The 22,496-nt window shown below is 38.1% G+C and overlaps 1 protein-coding gene and 1 pseudogene across 2 annotated transcripts in view; both read left to right on the top strand.

Moving 5' to 3' along the window:
- The window catches only part of XPOT (exportin for tRNA), a 39,873-nt gene that overhangs the window by 8,755 nt on the left and 8,622 nt on the right, over positions 1–22,496 (top strand). For both annotated transcript variants that reach the window (XM_045184670.3, XM_024576252.3), the window contains 19 exons: positions 2,922–2,978; positions 5,114–5,183; positions 6,176–6,394; positions 7,232–7,416; positions 7,506–7,674; positions 8,861–9,097; positions 10,437–10,475; positions 10,608–10,670; positions 11,861–11,985; positions 12,359–12,503; positions 12,658–12,777; positions 13,141–13,235; positions 14,862–14,931; positions 16,501–16,739; positions 17,631–17,916; positions 19,936–20,125; positions 20,673–20,789; positions 21,181–21,296; positions 21,928–21,975. In XM_045184670.3, coding sequence (XP_045040605.2) covers positions 2,922–2,978; positions 5,114–5,183; positions 6,176–6,394; positions 7,232–7,416; positions 7,506–7,674; positions 8,861–9,097; positions 10,437–10,475; positions 10,608–10,670; positions 11,861–11,985; positions 12,359–12,503; positions 12,658–12,777; positions 13,141–13,235; positions 14,862–14,931; positions 16,501–16,739; positions 17,631–17,916; positions 19,936–20,125; positions 20,673–20,789; positions 21,181–21,296; positions 21,928–21,975 — 2,590 coding nt within the window. The remainder of the gene's footprint in view (positions 1–2,921; positions 2,979–5,113; positions 5,184–6,175; positions 6,395–7,231; positions 7,417–7,505; positions 7,675–8,860; positions 9,098–10,436; positions 10,476–10,607; positions 10,671–11,860; positions 11,986–12,358; positions 12,504–12,657; positions 12,778–13,140; positions 13,236–14,861; positions 14,932–16,500; positions 16,740–17,630; positions 17,917–19,935; positions 20,126–20,672; positions 20,790–21,180; positions 21,297–21,927; positions 21,976–22,496) is intronic.
- LOC112319037 (large ribosomal subunit protein uL4 pseudogene) lies at positions 3,569–4,879 on the top strand (annotated as a pseudogene).

The raw sequence follows: 22,496 nt of genomic DNA, 5'->3' as shown, positions 1-22,496 counted from the left end.
ATGCAACCACAGCAAAAGTTACAACTAGACTACGAAACAGCTGTCACCCAGAATCGTCAGAAAATTGAGCTGTATGGAAGTCCAACAACCAAGGAATTAAAGAAGTCACATTAATCCAGATGGGTAGGGTTGGAGATGTGGAACGGGCTAGTCCCTCACCCTAAATGAATAAAAATCAATAGGGATACCTTGCAAGCGAGGGATCCCAATACCACACCAGACCACCCAACCCAGGGTTCCAGTGCCAGGAAGGTAAGTCCCCATAACTTCTGGCTATAAAAACCAGTGGGGATTGGGGCAGCAGAAGAAACTGAGGGATTCTTGGGAGTCTCCTCTTAAAGCGCCTGCAAGGCTTAACACTTAAGCAGACTCGCTCCCTCTGGGCTTCAGCATCAGGGCAGTAGCTGGAAGGGCACCAGTAGTATACAGGGAGAAATTGAAGTGTCTGGCTCAGGGCGAGTGCTGGCCAACAGCTTCCTCCCAAACAAAACTCCAAGGGCCAGGCAGCAGCATAGTCCCTTTTCTGAGCCCTCCCCACACCAAGCCACAAATCAGCGGCACAATATCAGAGACTCCATCAACCTGGTACACATGGGTTGCCCCGCCATGGGGATTACCTAAGGCTCCACCCCATCCAACTTAACTGATGCACTTTTCTACAATCGGCCATACTACTAAGACAGAGAGTCAGAGCAGCTCTACCAAATACATAGGAACAAACACAGGGAGGCTGCCAATATGAGACAAAGAAATATGGAACAAATGAAAGATCAGAACAAAACTCCAGAAAAAGAACTAAACAAAACAGGCAAGTAATCTATCACATGTAGCATTCAAAACACTGGTTATAAGGATGCTCAGAAAACTCATTGAGTACTTCAACAGCATAAAAAAGACCCAGGCAAAAATGAGAGTTATACCTAGTAAAATAAAGAAAAATTTACAGGGAACCAAGAATGGAGTGGATAAAGCTGAGAATCAAATCAATGATTTGGAACATAAGGAAGAAAAAAAAACATTGAATCAGAACAGCAAGAAGAAAAAAGAATCCAAAACATCAAGGATAGTATAAGCAGCCTCTCCAACAATTTCAAATGTTCCAACATTCAAATCATTGGAGTGCCAGAAGGAGAAGAGGAAGAGCAAGAAATTGAAGCTTTATTTGAAAAGATAATGAAACAAAACTTCCCTAATCCGGTGAAGGAAATAGACATGCAAATCCAGGAAGCACAGAGAGTCCCAAACAAGATGGGCACAAAGACGACAACACCAAGACACACCATAATTAAAATGCCAACGGTTAAAGATAGAGAATCATGCGAGCAGCAACAGAAAAGCAGAGAGTTACCTTCAAAGGAGTTCCCATAAGACTGTCGGCTGATTTCTCAAAAGAAACTGTGCAGGCTAGAAGGGACTGGCAAGTATTCAAAGTGATGAAAAGCAGGGACCTACAGCTAAGATTGCTGTATCCAGCAAAGCTATCATTTAGAAAGGAAGGGCAGATAAAGTGCTTCCCAGACAAGGTAAAGCTAAAGGAGTTCATCATCACCAAGCCGTTATTATGTGAAATGTTAAAGGGACTTAATTAAGAAAAAGAAGATCAAAACTATGGACATTAAAATGGCAGTAAATTTACAACTATCAATAATTGAATCTAAAAAACTAAGTAAACAAGCAGAACAGAAACAATCATAGGTATGGAGATCATTTGGAGGGTCATCAGCTGGGGAAAGGAAGGGGGGAAATGGGGGAAAAAGTGTAGGGGTTAAGTACAAATTGATAGGTACACAAAATACACAGGGGCATGTTAAAAACAGTATAGGAAAAAAAAAAGCATTATAGGAAATGGACCAAAGAATCTACACGTGACCCATGGACATGAACTAAGGTTGAGGGGAATTGCTAGAGGGAATACCAGGCAAAGGGGAAAAAATTGGGACAACTGTAATAACAGTTTTACAGTTGCCCACAGTAATATGCACCACCCATGGACATGAACTGGGGGTGCCAGAGGGAATGAGGGGTACCAGGTGGAGGGAGGCAAAGGGGGGAAATTAGGATGACTATAATTGCATAATCAATAAAATGTGTGGGTGTGTGTGTATAAAGTATTAACCTAACTTAAACAACTTCTAAGAGATTAAGTTTCATCTTATGGGTGAAAATACTTTGTTTGGTTAATTCATATTTTCTAAATGAAGATAACATCTCCAGTCTTACATTGACCAGTTAGCTTTCTATATGAAAAATTTGTTGCATGACTAAGCCTGGCTCAAACCAACTACCTTGGATGAATAGATTGTTATTCATTAAAGGGACTTTATCAGAGTTTCTAGCTGGCTCACTGCAACTCTGGCTCACCCCTTAAGAGACGGTTGAAAGTCGCTAATTGGTGGATACTGGTTTTTGCTCCCCTTTTAAGGGCCATATATGTGTAGCTCGGTTTTCTGAATGAGTTTTGAGGCTAGACTGCCAGTCCAGGTGACTCCGCTTGTTTGGGATGTGGCTGCAGTAGAACTGTCTAGGGTTGGATTTTAGGTATGACTGTGATGGCCATCTCTGGTTTAATGCAACCTCTGTCAGTCACTTTAACACCCAGGGTTTCGTAGTTTTCCAGGAAACCTAACATCTGGAATTTAGGGGGTGTGTCTCCTGTTTGCAAAGCACTGTACTTAAGGTGAATCTTAATTTGTTTGGTTGTTTTGCTTGCTAGATTTAGTGGAGGTATTGAATATTGTATAATATTTAAAATTCTCTTAGCTTTTTAAACAAATAGACATGAATGTAATAAATAAGGTCAATAAGTAGAAAGCATGCCAAAGGTCTGATTTGAGAAACTTTTCAACTGTGTTGTTCATTGATATTTTCTCTTTTTTCCCAATTTATAGTTTGCTTATCTAATTTTCTTTTTTCTTTTTCAGTGATGATCACATAAAGTTTTTCTGCTTTCAAGTATTAGAACATCAAGTTAAATATAAGTAAGTCATTTTATCACTGTTTGACTCTGAGATTTGTGGGGAGAGGCCTTTCTTTTTTGATTAGCTTTTCCCTTTTTAGAGAAACCATAATACAGGTTGTAGATTAACACTGTATGTCACATCCGGTTTATAGCTGTATTTTGATTTGTCCCAAAAGTTTTAAAAATATTGAATTTGTTGGTTACATATAAAAAATTAGCCATTTCAACAGGGAGAAAACAATAGATTTCCAGCTTCTCTGAAAATATCAGAAGATCTAGCAACACCCAGCCTGTTTTTCTACACGACAGGTCTCCTTTGGGGCTCAGTGGTGCCCCCAGCACACGTATTCAGAGCCCCGCCTTCATTAAGTGAAAGCATCGAATCACTGCTCAGAGGACCCTTAGTGTGTCTGTGGATTTATTCTGTGCTCCACAGAACTCAGAACGTGGGCATATCTCCATTTGGGAAATTGTGTAGCTGCCAGATTTGCAACGTAAACTGAATCACAAATCAAACTACCAGAAATACCAATATTGATACCCTATCTGCCACTCCCACATCTGTCTTTTCCTTAGAGCAGTGATAAAAGAGAGGCATTCTTGCTTTTCCTGTGGGAGCCGCCAGGCCGAGAGGAGCGTGCTTTCTCCTCTCAACACCATGGCGTGTGCTCGTCCACTGATATCAGTGTACTCCGAAAAGGGGGAATCATCTGGCAAAAATGTCACTTTGCCTGCTGTGTTCAAGGCTCCCATTCGGCCAGATATTGTGAACTTTGTTCACACCAACTTGCGCAAAAACAATAGGCAGCCCTATGCTGTCAATGAATTGGCAGGACATCAAACCAGTGCCGAGTCGTGGGTGCTGGTAGAGCTGTGGCTCTAATTCCCAGAGTTCGAGGTGGTGGAACTCATCATTCTGGCCACGGTGCTTTTGGAAACATGTGTCGTGGGGGCCGCATGTTTGCACCAACCAAAACCTGGCGCCGTTGGCACCGCAGAGAGAACACAACACAGAGACGATACGCAGTCTGCTCTGCCCTGGCTGCCTCGGCCTTACCAGCGCTGGTCATGTCTAAAGGTCATCGTATTGAGGAAGTTCCTGAACTTCCTTTGGTGGTTGAAGATGAAGTTGAAAGCTACAAGAAAACCAAGGAGGCTGTTTTGCTTCTGAAGAAGCTTAAGGCCCGGAATATCAGAAAGGTCTGTGCCTCTCAGCGAATGAGAGCTGGCGAGGGCAAAATGAGAAACCGTCGTCGTGTCCAGCGCAGGGGACCCTGCATCATCTATAATGAGGACAACGGTATCAACAACGCCTTCAGAAACATCCCTGGAATTACTCTGCTTAATGTGAGCAAACTGAACATTTTGGAACTTGCTCCTGGTGGGCATGTGGGCCGTTTCTGCATTTGGACTGAAAGTGCTTTCTGCAAGTTAGATGATCTGTATGGCACTTGGCGTAAAGCAGCCTCCCTCAAGAATACCTACAACCTTCCCATGCACAGGATGCTCAAAGCAGTCCTCAGCAGAATCTTAAAAAGTCCAGAGATCCAAAGAGCCCTCCGAGCACCACGCAAGAAGACTCATCGCAGAGTCCTGAAGAAGAATCCACTGAAAAACCTGAGAATCATGTTGAAGTTAAATCCATACACAAAGACCATGCGCCAGAACACTATTCTTCGCCAGGCCAGGAATCACAAGCTCCGGGTGGGTAGAGCAGCAGCAGCACTAAAATCCAAATCAGATGAGAAGGGGGTTCCAGGCAAGAAGCCTGTGGTAGGAAAGAAAGGAAAGAAGGTGGTTGGTGTTAAGAAGCAGAAGAAGCCTATGGTGGGGAAAAAGGCTGCAGCTACCAAGAAACCAGCAGCCGAGAAGAAGCCCGCAGAGAAGCCCACCACGGAAGAAAAGAAGCCTGTGGCATAAACTTAAAGTTGTTTATCCCATATGTTTATCCCATAAAGTACGGACAGCTAGTTTTGAATAAACGTGCCAAAGGCAGTGAGAGAAAAAAAAAGACAGGCATTCTCAATTTGTTTTGGGGAATTTTAGATAATTGAATGTTATGCAAATTTTCCTTTTCTATTGTATAAGAGGTGTTTGTTTTTAAAACTGCAGACATCAAATATAGCCTTTATTATTTTTCTCTCTTTTGAACAGATACTCAGAACTAACTACTGTTCAGCAACAACTAATTAGGGAGACGCTCATATCTTGGCTTCAGGCTCAGGTAAAATTGTAATTTCATTCAATACCTCAAATTACTGGATATTTAAATTTTTATTTTTGTAAGAATTTGCAACTTTACCTCAAAAATGTTGGTCATTTATCCTCCATTTGATCCTGTAGCTCTTTTAGAAAGTGCTTGTTTTAAAGATCATAGGTTGATGAAAACTTAGCAATAATTTTAAATTGTATCAGTAGCTAAAACTATTATGCTTTCCATGACACATTGTGGAAATGTTAGTCTTAAAATATAATTTGTTTTAATACTTGACAAAAGCAACTTTCTGTTCACTCTTAAAGGTGAGTCCCTTCCTACATGGGTGTAAAGTACAGCGTAGGGAATACAGTCAGTGATATTGTAATAACTACCTGTAGTGCCAGGTGGGCACTGGACTTATCAGGGGGGATCACTTTGTAAATTACAGGAATGTTTAATCATTATGCTGTCCACCTGAAATTAATATAAAATAAAATTGAATGTCAGCTGTAGTTGAAAAATTTTTTTAATGATAAATTTAAAAAATAAAGGTGAGCCCTCCTGAATAGACTCTTCACAAAGACCCCTTTTCAAGGGGGCATACAGAGTTCTTTTTCACAGAATGACCTTTTTTGTTAATTTTAGCTAATCTTAACGTACATATAACGCAGTTGTATAGTTAGAATTTTTCTTTTCCCATGGACAATAAGTAGCTAGAAGCAAAACTATTGAACTTTTTCTTAGAAAAATTATAGGAATTGGTAAAACTCTGCACATGAAACTTTCCTCTGAAAGTTTGAGAATAAGAAGTAATAATTAGCTCCTTTCTTCATTTGATTGTTCCCCATCTGCTCAGTTGCCTGAATACTTTGGAAAATTTCAAGCGTGTTTTTTGCACAGGTAATCTAGACCGTGTTGAAGTGGGATGTGTTTTGCCTATTAATGTTAAATAAGATGACAATGTGTTTGAATCTTTTCAACTTACATTTAATTTCATGGACTGTTTCTCTGATTGTCAGATGCTGAGTCCCCAACCAGAGAAGACCTTTATAAGAAATAAAGCAGCCCAAGTCTTCGCCTTGCTTTTTGTTACAGAGTATCTCACTAAGTGGCCCAAGTTTTTTTTTGACATTCTCTCAGTAGTGGACCTAAATCCAAGGGGTGTAGATCTGTACCTCCGAATCCTCATGGCTATTGATTCAGAACTGGTGGATCGTGATGTGGTACACACATCGGAGGTAAGTGACTTCTCATTAATTTCTAGTTTTTAATGCAGATTTTGTGGAAGATCATGGGCACTTAAAAGGAGCATGAATCTGATTTTTGAGATATACATCCTTAAGAATAATTATAGATTGACTCAACATTTTGAACTTTGTTTTACAAAGGAACTTACACTTTGGATTTTTTCCTCCCAAGTGTAGGTTGAAATTAGAGTATTTCTTTAGATTTTTTTTTTAACTAGGTGAGCACTTTCTTTGGGGTAAAACACAAATTTATTTTCTCCTATGAATTTGTAGGAAAATGTGGTCTGTATTTAATGCTATATATTCATTGAGGAGGAAGCATTGCTTATGTATCAATGCCGGGCTCTTCTGTATTCTCAGTCACCAAGCCCTTCACCTTAGTCTTTCTGTGCTTCATTACCTGGCGTAATCTTCTCCTTATTCTTAGAGAACACAATAAAAATAGCTTAATTTAACTGTGTATAATAACTGAGTTCATTGTGTATCTAACATTCATAAAGATTATCATCATGCATTGAAATTACTGCCATTCTCTTTAATCATGGTTGTATTATATTGAGCAATAACTTACCACATGCCTCAGATTTTTAAGTAATACGTATTTATAGTTTGTGTTTAATAAGAGATTAAGTCTGGCTTGAGGAACAGAACAGAAAGAGGAAATAGATACAGCAGATATGATTTTAGAGCTGATAAATAGGAAATGTGTCGACGAGTCCGGAAGTTTAGTGGTGAGGTCATTTATTGTGTGCAGTTACTACGATGTGAAACATATTTCGTGAGGTGGTCTGCTCTGAGTGCGTGTAAGGTGTTCTGTTTTGTTTCTAGGAGGCTCGTAGAAATACGCTCATCAAAGATACCATGAGGGAACAGTGCATTCCAAACCTGGTGGAATCATGGTACCAAATCCTACAAAATTACCAGTATACTAATTCAGAAGTGACATGTCAGTGCCTTGAAGTAGTTGGGGCTTATGTATCTTGGATAGACTTGTCCCTTATAGCCAATGATAGGTAAGTATATTGTTAAAATGTAAGCCTGCAAAGTACAGTATGTGAAACTCAGGAGTTTGAAAACATTACAAGTTTTATTCCATTGCCAGGTTTATAAATATGCTGCTAGGTCATATGTCAATAGAAGTTCTACGGGAAGAAGCATGTGACTGTTTGTTTGAAATTGTAAATAAAGGAATGGATCCTGTTGATAAAATGAAACTAGTAGAATCTTTGTGTCAAGTGTTACAGTCTGCTGGGTTTTTCATCATTGACCAGGTCAGTAAACTTATGTATAAAATTTTAAAAATTGTCAGAACAAAGCAGTATAGGTAGTTATTTAAATATGCTCTCTTTTTCCTTTTGATGTTGGAAACTCTTCTTGAGATTATAATAATGAAACACTTTTTTTTATCCTGAAAGCCATAGTGTTTCTGTAGTATTCGTTTTAGGCAATGGATTATACCAGTTCTTAAACTTGAAAATCTGGGGTGGTGCTTTCAGGAGTGCATTTCTAACAAACTCCCAGGAGATGCAGCTACTGCTGGCCCACGAACCGTACTTGGAGTAGCAAGGGACCGTGCTATTTGCGTGACAGTGCATTCTGACCAAAGTTATACTTACTTACAAATGTTACATTGTCGTCATACTTTTGAGTCAGTACTCATTTGAACTGTTAGGGTTTAACCCCAACAACTCTGTGTGTGGTAAATTAGTTATTTAGATACACGGTTTGAAGGTTGTTACTTTAATTTTACCTGTGACAGTGATGAAGAATTACTAAGAAATCTTTGTGTTGCCAATAGGTCAGCAGCAGGGCTCCAGTGTGTTCCTTGTTGACAGGCGAATAGTATGGTTTTCTTACATTACTTACAATTGTCTTATTTAGTCTCCAGTAAAAGACATGAAATGGTGAAGTAAAAATCTGTTTCTGTAGGATAACATCATGAGGATAATTAATGAAAAACTTAAGGTTCAGTTTTGGCTCTAACACTGATACGACCTTAGGCAGGTAATTGTGATCGCAGCATCTCTGCAGCATGGTTAAGGCTCAAACTAAATAATAAGCACTGTTTAAATAGTAAGCATAGTAAGAAGCACTGTTGTAAATTGTTACACGTAGTGTAATATGACAACATCAATATTAGAGCATATTTACTAAATTCAGTAGTTTAGAGAGAAGGTTCTAAAAACCACACATCCCATCTGTGTTTTTAAGCTTTTATAAGTCAGCAATGTCTACAGGACCATAGTCATTGAAAACACAAGCTTTGAAGAATACTAGTATATAATAATAATGTGGGAGAATTCAAATTCCAAAAATTTCCCAGTCGAAATGGTAGAATTGTCAAATGTCTAATGTTTAAAATTGAATCCTGTAACTGGCACTTGATTCATAAATTTTGGGTTCCCCTCCAACTCTTAGGTGGGTGGTTTAAATTCAGGACTGTTTGATTCCTTTTAGGAAGAGGATGTCGACTTCCTCGCCAGATTTTCTAAATTGGTGAATGGAATGGGACAGTCATTGATAGTTAGCTGGACTAAATTAATTAAGAGTGGGGACATCAAGAATGCACAAGAGGCACTACAAGCTATTGAGACAAAAGTGGCGCTGATGTTGCAGCTGCTAGTTCATGAGGATGATGACATCTCTTCTAACATTATTGGATTTTGTTATGATTACCTTCATATTTTGAAACAAGTAAGTCCTTGCTTTAACTTTCTGTTCGGTGGATAATATAGAAGTCATAAAGAATTGGAAAGTAATAGGAAAAATGAAAATAGCCATAATTCTACTACCTAATGATCTTTATTGTTAAATATTAATGTATTTCCTTTTTCTTCTCTTTTTTAAACTTTTTAGCCAGAAAACAAATTGCTAGGTTCTAAAATTCTTAAGACTAACAGCAAGCTTCAGAATTAATTGTAGGTTTGGGTTATTTTTTCATTTTTAAATTGTGTTTATTTCTAAATACAGTAGAATTTTTGTTAAGTATAGTTTATTATATTAATTACATACATATCATATTTTATAAATAATTTTTTACAATAAAAATTTCCCCCAGAGAATCGCTTCCAGTAAGAACATAAAAAGGTGCCCTGGCTGGTGTAGCTCAGTGGATTGAGCACCAGGCTGCAAACCAAAGGGTCGCTGGTTCAATTCCCAGTCTCTAGGTCACATGTCTGGGTTGCAGGCCAGATCCCCAGTAGGGGGCCCTCGAAAGGCAACCACACATTGATGTTTCTCTCCCTGTCTTTCTCCTTCCCTTCTCCTCTAAGAGTAAATAAACTCTTTTTTTAAAAAAGAACTTAAAATGGCAAGGTATACATCTCTATATTATAGCATGTAGCCTTTTTAAGAATTAGTAACTTCTCATTATCACATTAGATGAGAGAACCACTTTTATTTTATTTATATTGAATTAGTTGAATCAAGTCAAGCTTAAATTTTTTTTCCAAACTGAGTTTAGCTTCTGTTTGTTATGAATATAACATATCTCTCCGCATGCGTACTTGAAGAATTTTTCGGCAGTGCTGAATAGTATGAAGAAAGTTCTCACCATTATTGGTAGTCCCACTGTGGCTCTCATAATGGGTTTTTATGCTTCCCTGCCCTGTTCAAAAACAAGGTGAGATCAGACTTTCCTGTCCTATTACCTTCTTTGCTGAGTACACTGTAAGTATCTGTAAAAATCACATTCATCCACATGTCTCTGCTTCATGTCAAGTTATTCATGAAACGTGGAATTGCTAGATCTTAGGTACATTTTAAACATACAAGGTGGGGCAAAAGTAGGCTTATGATCGTGGATATGTGAAACAGTTTATTCTTGTGTTTTTATTCATTAATTATGGTACTATTTTTCATACGAACAACTGTAAACCTACTTGTGTCCCACCTTGTATAGAAAGGAGCTGCCAAACTACCCTCCAGAAAAGTTGTGTGCATGTTTTTAAAGGTGTTAATCACTTAGAAAAATATCCTGATAAGCAAGTATAACTCTAGGAAACCTAACAAATTATTGCTTACTTTTTAACAGCTTACAGTGCTCTCGGATCAGCAGAAAGCTAATGTAGAGGTAATTGACTTCCTTTTGATTCTTTTAAACTGGTAATAGTATCTGTCTATAGTCTGCCTGGAAATAATAGATTAATTTCTAATTTTTGAAACTAAAGGAGATTGACAAAAGGTATTTTATTTTTAATTATAGGCAATCATGTTGGCTGTTATGAAAAAGTTGACTTATGATGAAGAATATAACTTTGAAAATGAGGTAAGAATTTTGCATTGAGCCCTGGCTGGTGTGGCTCAGTGGATTGAGCGCTGGCCTGCGAACCAAAGGGTCACTGGTTCGATTCCCAGTCAGGGCACATGCCTCAGTTGTGGGCCAGGTCTCCAGTAGGGGGCATATGAGAGGCAACCACACATTGATGTTTCTCTCCCTGTTTCTCCATCCCTTTCCCTGTATAAAATTAAATGAATTTTTTTTTAATTTTTTTAAAGAATTTTGCATTGATGAAAAATCAATTTTATTATTGACTTATATCAAATTAATATGTCAAGTTTTGATTATTTTAAAGTCCTTTAAAACAAATATTGTAAAAATTAATGTGATTTATATTCACCAACTTTGGGTAAAATTAATAGAAGCCTCCTAATCCTTCATATTTGGTATTTGGTACCTTTTTTAAATAATCCTTTTAAAAATACTTTGTAGCACCGAACTTTATAAAATATGGACAGAATTTCTGGTGGTCTTGCCTTACTTTGCAGTTAACAAGAAAGATAAACTGAGGCCCGGTCAGTGGGCCTCAGATCGTAGGTGTGTACAGCAGAGTGGAAATGAAGTAGTTGGCTCCCTGGGCTTGTTCTGGCTAGAAGTCTTGTCCAAGGTTGCCAGAGAGTCGGATTCCCATGAAACACAAGGGCCATCAGGTGCTTTCTAGTAACTCGATCATGGCATCTACTCTTTAGCTCTGTGCGAGTGTCCTGTTCCTTACCTGGGGTACTCAAACACTTTGAACTATAAAAGGATAGTCGTGATGGGAACCCACACACTATGCACTTACAAGGGCCAGGCTCGTAACATATAGTAGCTTCAGTCATGCAATATTAGTACAGTTTTTACAGTGGACAGAGAGATACACGGAATGTGAACAAGGTGCTGAAGTTCTCACAAAACCCAACATGAACAAATTCTGACTCCAGACTCTAATCCTTAAACCCCCTTCCCATACTGTTTCTGGTTCTCGGCCTTCAAGGTTTAGGCCTATGTTCAAAGATACTTATTTGTGAGCAGGAGGGGAAGGGCTACTAATAAGCTTAGTACAATTTCCGGTATAGATGAATATTGAGGAAAAATTAAAGTATTAAATTTGTAAATGCAGAAAACTGTCAACTCACCATTTACGGGAGTTTTAAGGTATTTTATTTTTTAAGATGAGAATTTTAAATACATCATAGGGTGAAGATGAAGCCATGTTTGTAGAATACAGGAAACAACTGAAGTTACTGCTGGACAGGCTTGCTCAAGTGTCACCAGAGTTGCTGCTGGCCTCTGTTCGCAGAGTTTTCAGTTCTACACTGCAGTAAGTTTGCTGTGTTTTTTAACAAGTCACCTCTTTCCTTTTCTCCCTGATGATCCTCAACTAAGTGATTCACGTGCTTTACTAATGTGCTGACTTACTAAGATCCTATGTATATCTCTGAAATAATGCACTTATCACCTGGATTTTTCTTGATCCTTGAAGGGAAATACTGCTTTTTGGAATATAAGCAATAAAATGGATAGCATCCGTTATTTCTAGTTTTGTGGTATCAATTATATTGCCTGACAAGATGAACAACTGTTAGGACTGCTCGATGGCCAAAGAGGCTTTTGTTGGTGTCTTTTGATTCTGTGGGCACTAGTTGTGCAGAAAGTGTACGTCCAGACCTCGGTGACGTGTTATACCTTGGCAGGAACTGGCAGACTACTCGGTTCATGGAAGTTGAAGTAGCAATAAGGTTGCTGTATATGTTGGCAGAAGCTCTTCCAGTATCTCATGGTGCTCACTTCTCAGGCGATGTTTCAAAAGCGAGTGCTTTGCAGGATATGATGCGAACTGTAAGTATACTGAAAATAATTCGTTTGAATATAATTTTCTCTTTTGACTATAAGCTAATGGGAAGTCCTTGTTAGAGCTTAGTATCTATTAATACTGGGGCATTTTAATATTATAGCAAATAAGGATGGATTTCTTAATTTTTTCTTGCTCCAGTTGGTAACATCAGGAGTTAGTTCCTACCAGCATACATCTGTGACACTGGAGTTCTTCGAAACTGTGGTTAGATATGAAAAGTTTTTCACAGTTGAACCTCAGCACATTCCATGTGTACTAGTAAGTATACATTTGACTCTCAATTTTTGTAATTTTCCATGTATTTCAACTAATAGCAAATAGTGTTCTGTTTTTCTATCTTTTATAACGTTTTCCAGAGCCAGAGTTTCTCAGAAACTCTTGAACACACTGAAACTAACCCGTCCTCCGTTACTTTTCAAATTTCTGACTAATCAGGCACCTAAAGCAAGTCTTCGAGGGCCTGTTTGTGTGTTGTGTCTGTAGATACACATATACACACACATCTGGTTCCTGCCTTCTAGACGCTGAGAAGCGAAATTTGATGTGCATAAAAATTTATCACACCAGCAGCAGCACAAGCCTTAAACACGTGCGGACGTAGTAAAACTCTCTGTCCCCTAGATGGCGTTCTTAGATCACAGAGGCCTGCGGCATTCCAGTGCAAAGGTGCGCAGCAGGGCCGCCTACCTGTTTTCCCGATTTGTCAAGTCTCTCAAGTAAGTGCAAAATTCCAGCTACTATGTTTTATTCTTATATTTAGGATTATTAAATATGACCTGTAAATTATTCTCTAAGAACCTGTGGTGGATTCTTTTCTTTTTTTTTCCTGTTCTATGGTATTTTTTTAAGTATTCCTTTTTTTGTATCATGTTAGGACTTCTCATTCGTTTACTTTGTTGATTAAAAAGCAATTTGCATAACTTTATATGTAACTAGTCACTAATAACATTATGTAATTACTTATTTAACGAACAATTTTATTGCTATGGATTAGTAGTATATGACTTCTTTGAAGTTCTAAAGAATATATTCCTTGGAAGTACAGTTTTAACCTAATCTGTTTTGTATTTGTTATAGTTTTTAGTATGAAAACTACTGTTTCTTAGGCTTATAAGGTGGTAATTTTTAAAAATTGTTGCTAGTTTTTTAAAAATTATTATAGCAGTTTATTATTGGTTTAGAAACTTCAGTAGTATAAAAATTAACTATCATTAAAATGTAATGACTTGTTACATACATATTGTTTTAAGATGTTATAGTTCTAAAATAAAACATTAATCCTATTTGACATTTATCAAAAAGGCAAAATAGGATCAGAAAATGGAAAGCTATTACAAAGCTAATTAGGAAATTGAATAAACTTTTGTGAAAAATAAGGTGGGGGAAGATTTTCCACAGCTGTTATTTCAACTGAATGTACATGGATCCAGATCTGTTAATGATGGACTTGAATTCACCTTCCACTTCCATATAAATCATGAAGGAAAATTTTTAAGAAATGACTAGCAGAGGGGGAAATGAAGAAGTCTTTCATTAAATACGCCCTTTGCCAATGCAGGTACCCCACCATCTGATTTAAATATCAGACTCTTAAATTTAAACTCCTAAAATTTGAATATTTGGATATCAACTCATTTAAACTCTCAAAAACAATTCATTTTAAATAAGACCATTGAACTTCAAAAGACTATAATGATAAACAAAAATGTTTCACCAAATTCTCCAAACTGGGGAATAAATGATAAGATTCAGGTAACTTTATTTCACCTTAAAAGGTCATGTAGGTAATCTTTTTTTTTAATGTTTTTATTGTCTATGCTATTATAGTTGTCCCATTTTTTCCCCTTTTGCCCCTCTCTACCCAGTCCCCCCCTACTTCTATAGTCAATACATGTTCTTTGACTAACCCCTTCACCTCCTCTCAGTCAGTCCCCACCTCCCCTCTCCCCTCTGGCAGCTGTCAGTCCAGTCCATGATTCCATGCCTCTGGTTCTATTTTGCTCATTAGTTTATTTTGTTCATTTGATTCCTCTTGTAAATGAGATTATATATTTGTCTTTCACTGACTGACTTATTTCACTTAGCATAATAGTCTCTGGTTCCATCCATGCTGTCGCAAAAGGCAAGCATTCCTTCTTTTTTTTTCCTGCTTCACAGCATTCCATTGTGTAAATGCACTGCAGCTCTTTTATCCCCTCATCTGCTGATGGGCACTCAAGTCACGTGACTGACTTAGAACCGAACTTTTTTAGTTCTGCCTTAAAGGGGGATTTAGGATTTTTAGCAACTTTTCAAGCACTGTTATTTATGTTACTGTGACTTTCCTTTTTGCCTTTACTCAGTAAACAAATGAATCCTTTCATCGAGGATATTCTGAATAGAATACAAGATTTATTAGAGCTTTCTCCACCTGTAAGTATCTATTCTTCCAAGTTACAGATTTTCCCCAAATTTTGAGGCCGCATATGCCTTTAGCGCTAATGCTTTTGTGGACATTCTTTTTTTCAAATGTGGGTGGTGTGTGCAAGGGTTGGTTTTGTTTACCAAAACTGTAGAGATATAGTAAATAAAACATAGAAATAGAAAGGACTCAAGAGTTGACCGACAGATTTGGCCATGTGAGATACAGTTTGCTCCCTCTGTACTGTTAAATTTTGGTGAAGTATTTTATGAAGTAATTTTGGTGAAGGGAAAATTCAATTTCCAAATTAGTACTGTGATTGTATTAGCCATTCTCCGTGACTGCCACTATTATACTGAAGCTTTTCTGTGTTTAACTTTTCAGGCTTGAGATTTAAAAAATTTTAATGCTTATTTATCTGAATATTTTGGTCTCCATTTCAATAGAAAGATTTACCTTGAGGTACTTTGTAGGCACATCTTGACTGATAACATGTTTTTGTGTAAAGCAAAATATTTACATTGACTCAATTTTTTATTTTGATAAAAATTATTAAAGCTCCCATTAAAAAGTATTGAACAAAAATTAATAACTTTGTTCTTTTAAGTTTAAATATCAGTATTTAGCATACACAGGTTATGTAATTTCACTGCAGGAAAGGTTACTTGCAAATTATGTGGTCAAATTATCTTTGCCTACATACTGTAAAAGTGATATATTAAAGTACTTCACCCAATTAGTGTCAGTTTTCCTTGGCAGTTCACAGTGACCTATTTTTTTGAGTACCTTATATTTATGTAGCTACTTTGTGTTCTCAGTTCCTAGAGCAGTGATTAGTCCTAGCAGTACTTAAACACTTTAGTTACTTCTAAATCAGGACAGTTCTTTTTTTAAGAGATGAGGGATTCTTTTATGATAAAACCATGACATAATTTATCTAAGACTAGGTTTTATGTATTAATAGGGAGCTTGAGTGTTTGACCTAGAGGGGCGTGTGATATTTCCCCACAATCCTCTTGGCCTCCCTAACTGCATAAATGTAAAAAACAACAAAACTCATTAATGAAAATTGACCGATACTGGATGTTTGCTTCTGTCCGAATGAGTTCTGGTTTTTTATTTACAGTCACATGTTCAAACATTTTAAAGTAGCAACTGTTGTGTATGTGTGTGTGCATTTATTGTGTGGCTTTTGTTGTTATTCCACTCTTTCAAATACTAACTTGTGTGGCCTTGGTACTAGCATTCAAAGTACCTCAGTATACCTCATTTTTAGCCTCCTAACAATCTTGCAGAAAAACGTTTTACAAGAGAAAACAAGTTAGAAGGCTAACTGATAATTACTACCATTTGCAAAGTCTTGACAAGGGAGGAATTAGACCTATGAGCTTTTGACCTGTAATTCAGTTTTCTTCCTGTTATATGGTCCTGGGAGAAAATTTGTTTTTTATAAGTACTCAGTCTACATTTTTATAATGAGTTGATGTGGCAGGTTATATCGCCTCGCTTTTGCACTTACTTTGCTTCAGTAAGAGGACCTGAACAAGGACAAATTTCAGTGAGCCTAAATTTCATTTTAGGAGAATGGTTACCAGTCTTTGTTGAGCAGCGATGATCAACTGTTTATTTATGAGACAGCTGGAGTGCTGATTGTTAATAGCGACTACCCAGCAGAACGGAAGCAAGCCTTAATGAGGAATCTGTTGACTCCCCTAATGGAAAAGTTTAAAATTCTGTTAGAAAAATTGATGCTGGCACAAGACGAAGAAAGGCAGGCATCTCTAGCGGACTGTCTCAACCATGCTGTTGGATTTGCCAGGTGAGTGATCGCGATTAAAATTACAAAGTGAGTGTCTCTATACACACAGAACCATTTGCTTGGCTGGATCTTTTAGAGTTGGGCATATATCCATGTTTCCAAAACTGCATTGTCTAGAGAATTGTCTAAACCTTTCTTTTCTAAGTGTGGTGAATTGCAAGATTTAGCTGAGGAAGTGAATAGATGGTTAACATTCTGAATTCCTGCCTTGACAACTGAGTCCTTAACTCTGACTTCTTTGGTTTAAATTGATTGTGTATTTAAGGAGATTAGCTAAAGTGTTTGTATACCAAGGACATATTGGGACATCTTGGGTTAGCCTTGGGACCTTGAAAAGAAAGTCCTGGGGCTTCTTTTCAACTGTGGCATTGTGTCCTAAAGACCATCCAAGCTGCTGTTTCTCTCTCTTCACCATGCTTTTTACTAACAGACAGTAACAGCGTGAAAATTGTAGTGATTGCTAATTAGAGGCTATATAGAGAAATTGCTCTACAGAATATTTCAGTGCAAAAGCTAATTATTAGTTGGATAATAACTTGATTCTAAATACTCTTTTCTAAATGGGTAGTTTGCAGATTGCCTAGTAGGACAGTGTACTCATGGTATGTGGATTTTTTCCCTTTTTTTCTGCTTGCTTTATCAGTAGGATTTTAGTAAAACTTTTAGGTTGTAACGACATCTCATTCATTTACTTTAATTTGAGCCCTGTCTGGAATAGTTACTGGAAGCAACAGTTCACCGATAACCATATTAAACTAAAGATGGAAGTACTGTGACGTGGAAAGTACTTGTCTTTATCAGTTTTGGAATACATTGTACTTTGTTTTTGATTACTTTATAAAGCTTTTAAAGAATAAGGTTAAAAATAGTTTCCTGATTGTGCTTATGTAGTCGAACCAGCAAAGCTTTCAGCAACAAGCAGACTGTGAAACAGTGTGGCTGTTCCGAAGTTTATCTGGACTGTTTACAGACGTTCTTGCCAGCCCTCAGTTGCCCCTTACAGAAGGACGTTCTCCGAAGTGGCGTGCGCACTTTCCTCCACCGCATGATAATTTGCCTCGAGGAGGAAGTCCTTCCGTTCATCCCGTCGGCCTCGGAACACATGCTCAAGGACTGCGAAGCGAAAGACCTTCAGGAATTCATTCCTCTCATCAACCAGATTACAGCCAAATTTAAGGTACCACAGACCTCAGAGCACCTCCTGAATTAGGTCTCCTGCAAGAGAAGGTGTATTTATCTGTAGATAGATTTGGGCGTTTGCCCCCTTAGTTTATTTTTATTTAAATATGAGTTACTTGAGTGCATGGATCATGTATTTTTAGCATCCCAGGTATCTGGCACACTCCCTGACACGTAGGACGTGCTTAATAGATGTTTCAATAACAATGGACGTTATCTGCCCTGTGCAGCAGAAGAAAACTATTAGTCTGCTGTTTTAGAAAAGTAAATAAAAACAGCTTTGAGTACTAAATTTCTAAAGAGGTAAATAAAAAGCATTGTAATTTGGGTGCCCACACAAGAGTAAAAGTAATTCAGTGTTAAAGCTAGTTTTATGTACAAGGAGATTTAAGTCAAGTATTGTGTAAGCTGTCTGATAAGAACGGCTAACACACAGTGCCTATGTTTAAAACATGTTCTAAGTATTTGCCTGCACATTACTTCGTTCGATCCTTATAAAAACCCTAGGAGATAGGTGTTGTAGTTTATAAATGAGAAACAGACATAGAGAAGTTAAGAATTACCAAGTGGCATATAAAGCTTGAGAGCCCAGTCATACAAATGCATTTATAATTTAGCAATAGAATTCATTTCTTGACATTTAAATTGAAAATATTACATGTCAGTATTTAATTGTGAAGTATTTTCTGTGGGGGAGCTTTGCCCACAGAGCCCTCCCCCCCCCCCCCGCCCACACACACACACATACACCCTATCCACTGCAGATGAGAATAAATCTACCAAGACATACCTGCTTGGGGAGGAAAGGTGGCCGATCTCTCAAAGGAGAAGGACCAAGAGCCTCTTTCACAATGGGCTTTTATTGGGTTTAATTTGCGTAGGAATACAGTTAAAGCTCATCAATCATTGTCAGGCAGTAAGGATCAAACAATAGATAACATTCAAAGAACTATGAGGGCTTATTCTGAGTCAGGGTCAGGTAACTAAAGGGCCATAAAACTTTGGGGAAACAAACTCATTCTATGCTTGAATCCTTATCATTTAAATTGAGGGTATTAGCAAAGCAGGTTTCACAGGATTTTATGCATTCTTTCTTAGGCCTGATCACCCTGGGGAACCCACCCTTTCCAGCACAGGGCCCCATCTACCTCCGGCATTGTTTCAGGCTTAAGTCAGGCAGGGGAAGTAAGGCAGCCAAGAGATTAGGAGACCGCTTGCAGGCAGAATGAGGACTCAGGCTGTGTCAAAGCCAAGGGGCAAGGTCCCTCACCCCCTTTTTCTATAGTGCCCCAAGTCCTTCCCTGAGGGTCCCTTGCAACCATGCCTGTCTTAGGTCGTCCCTCCTTTGAGGAATCTTACCCATCATTGGCTAACGGGTCATCCGCCTGGGGCCAAGCAGTGTGAAGTGAAAGAGGGCAGAGGTGGTGCCCCTAGGAAGATAAGCTTTGTCTCCTTAGTGGCTTATGGTCCCAAGGTCTCTCACTCAGCCTTAACCATGGGGGTTTACAGCTTCTGAAACCAGACAGGGCGGTTCCCAACAATTTCCAACTCCCTATTACTTTAACCTGGATCTTGAACTGTAGGAAATGGGTTGAATTGAATAATTTTGACGCTTTTAATGTATATGCCATGTAGATTTTGTTTTAACCTTGATATTTGCTAACTGATGTAAATATCTATCTATCCTAAATAGAAATTCTGAAGAAACATTTTAATACGTGTTTTTTTCTGAGTTATATTTATCAGTATTCATTTTTTTAATTGAAGTATAATTGACATGCATTATATTAGTTTTTGGTATAGAACATAATGAGTCAGTATTGGTATATATTGGAAAATGGTCACCACAGTGAGGCTAGTTAACAGCTGTCACTAGACATTGTTACAGAATTTTTTTGTGATGAGAACTTTTAAGATTTACTCAACTCAGAAACTTTCAAATATGCAATACAGGACTTTTACTAACTTTCATAATAATTTTTTTACTCATTTCTGAAGTAACAATATTTATATTCAGATACAGGTATCTCCGTTTTTACAACAAATGTTCATGCCTTTGCTTCATGCAATTTTCGAAGTATTGCTCCGACCAGCGGAAGAAAATGACCAGTCTGCTGCTTTAGAGAAGCAAATGTTGCGGAGGAGTTACTTTGCTTTCCTGCAAACCGTCACGGGCAGCGGAATGAGCGAAGTCATAGCAAATCAAGGTGGGGATGCATGTGGTGCCTGAATTGTCTGCTGAAGTCCTTGTCACGTTTCTGTATCTATGTGAGCAAGAACTAGTTGACGTAAACACTAAACGTTTGGAGGGATGTGTGTTGGCCCCTAGGATGACAGCTCGTTATTTCAAGGAGAGAATTACTTTCAAGTAGAGACCGAATAGTTAATTGGTGTTCAGTTCCCTGTTTCTTAAGGCAGGATTCTGCAGTTGGTCCTCTAGGACAAACAGCGTGGTGGCAACTGCCAGAATGGATCCGACCATTGAGTTTTATTGGTCAATTTGCCATTTTTTGAAATTAAAAATTAATGGGAATATAGAGAATTTGGCAAAATAGGAAATCCAGAGGGTAGGATAACAAGGGAATAGTGATTTTTCAATGTTTTATGCTTAAAATTAAGGAGCACAGTTAATAAAAATTGAGGGATTTTATCAACTCTGTAAATGCTTTTGTCTTGTTACTGTATATGGAATGAGAGCTTCGGGTTGCCTTTCTAGCTATTTTAGCAATTAAACTCGAGTGTTTTTCTTCTCAGGTGCAGAGAATGTAGAACGAGTTCTAGTTACTGTGATTCAAGGGGCGGTCGAATACCCAGATCCAATTGCACAGAAAACATGTTTTATCATCCTCTCCAAGTTGGTAGAACTCTGGGGTAAGATGATTTTTTTTTTTTTAAGATTTTATTTGTTCAGTTCCAGAGAGAGGGGAAGGGAGGGAGGAAAAGAGGAAAAGAAACATCAATGTGTGGTTGCCTCTCACATGCCCCCTACTAGGGACTTGTTCCACAAGCTAGGCGTGTGCCCCAGACCGGGAATCGAACTGGTGACCCTTTGGTTTGCAGGCTAGCCCTCAATCCACTAAGCCACACCAGCCACGGCAGATGATTTCTTTTTTAAATTCATTCCCCAACCTGCTTCCTAAGACTCTTATAGACGAAATGGAGCCCTTGTCCTAACAATAGACAGGAGCTGGGAGTTAACTGTCCCGAGTGATAAATTTAACTTTCTTTTTATATAAGATGAAAATTTGAATTCTCTTGACAGGCGGTAAAGATGGACCAGTGGGATTTGCTGATTTTGTTTATAAGCACATTGTCCCCGCATGTTTCCTAGCACCTTTAAAACAAACCTTTGACCTGGCAGATGCACAGACAGTATTGGTAAGCACCCAGGAACCTTTGTTTACCTTGTGTGGATCTCATGTGTTCGAACTCGCAATTTCTTCTTCAGTGCCAGGTTGATTGTGTTACATTAGGATTCATTTTTAAAAGGTTAATGATACTGTGTGAACCTTTTGTGGATTCTTACTAAATCTTGATGTTAAAGTTGACTGTATAAAATCCAGTTCCTACAATTTTAATAACCAGCTTTTTCTAGGACCATGAAAGTGTACACAGGACTAATATTCTTGAAAGTTTATTAGTTTCCTACTACTTTCATTCTAAAACTTACGCTTAATGTTTTTTTTCTAACTATTAACTCTCTCTTCCTTGGATGATGGTTTCCCCAAATCTGATCTTCAGAATGCTTAATATCAAGCAGTTGCCTTTTACTCGCTTCCCCACAACCAAGTGAGAGCTGGACTTCATAACTATTATTCACTACATTAAGACAGCATTTCTCTGTTTTCACATTTTCTATCCAACCTACTTATTCCATTCTGTCCTTCCTCCCCCCTTCCTCCCTCCATCCTTTGAAGGTTAATGAGCTAGTGGTCAGGGAAATTAAAAAGAAGTTGGATCAGTAACCAAGAATTCATTATATTAAAATTCTTAAACTTGTTTTACACAGGCTTTATCTGAGTGTGCAGTGACGCTGAAAACAATTCATCTCAAAAGGGTAAGCTCGGGACTGCCCACCCGCTCGTTCTCATCTCACACGTGTGTCTGTTACGGTTTTGTGTTTGACTTATTTCTGAAAGCTGTATCTCTTATAAAAGTTAACTAACTTCAGTCCTGCCTGTTTGGGGTTTGAAGGAGTACAGTATCCATTATTGTCCTTCCTGTTATAGACAACAAGAAGATCAAAAGTTATGTTTTCATCTGACAGAGAATGTGAAGACTCTAAAACAGAGTATCAAATTCCAGATTTCACGATCTAGTAGGCTCCTCGCAACAAGATCTCTCCAACTTCTTAGTATTGCAGATGGTTAGAGCGCTTCACTACTTCAGAGTATCCAGTTTTTTCTTGTCAGTCTAATCAGTTGTGTAAATCATAAGTGACTCGGGGCTGAATCGAGCTGGTGTGTCGTTTGTCCTGTACAGCATTTTTCAATAAGTTGAATTGGTTGCCAGTGTTTAAAACTCAGTTACGTTTTTAAAAAAACAAATTCCTGTCTCCAGCTTCTCTCAAAGCCAGGA

The sequence above is a fragment of the Desmodus rotundus genome, chromosome 3 (assembly GCF_022682495.2).
Source record: "Desmodus rotundus isolate HL8 chromosome 3, HLdesRot8A.1, whole genome shotgun sequence".
Taxonomy (NCBI): domain Eukaryota; kingdom Metazoa; phylum Chordata; class Mammalia; order Chiroptera; family Phyllostomidae; genus Desmodus; species Desmodus rotundus.
Note: the sequence above shows the minus strand (reverse complement) of the source record. Positions and strands in the feature narration are given on the sequence as shown.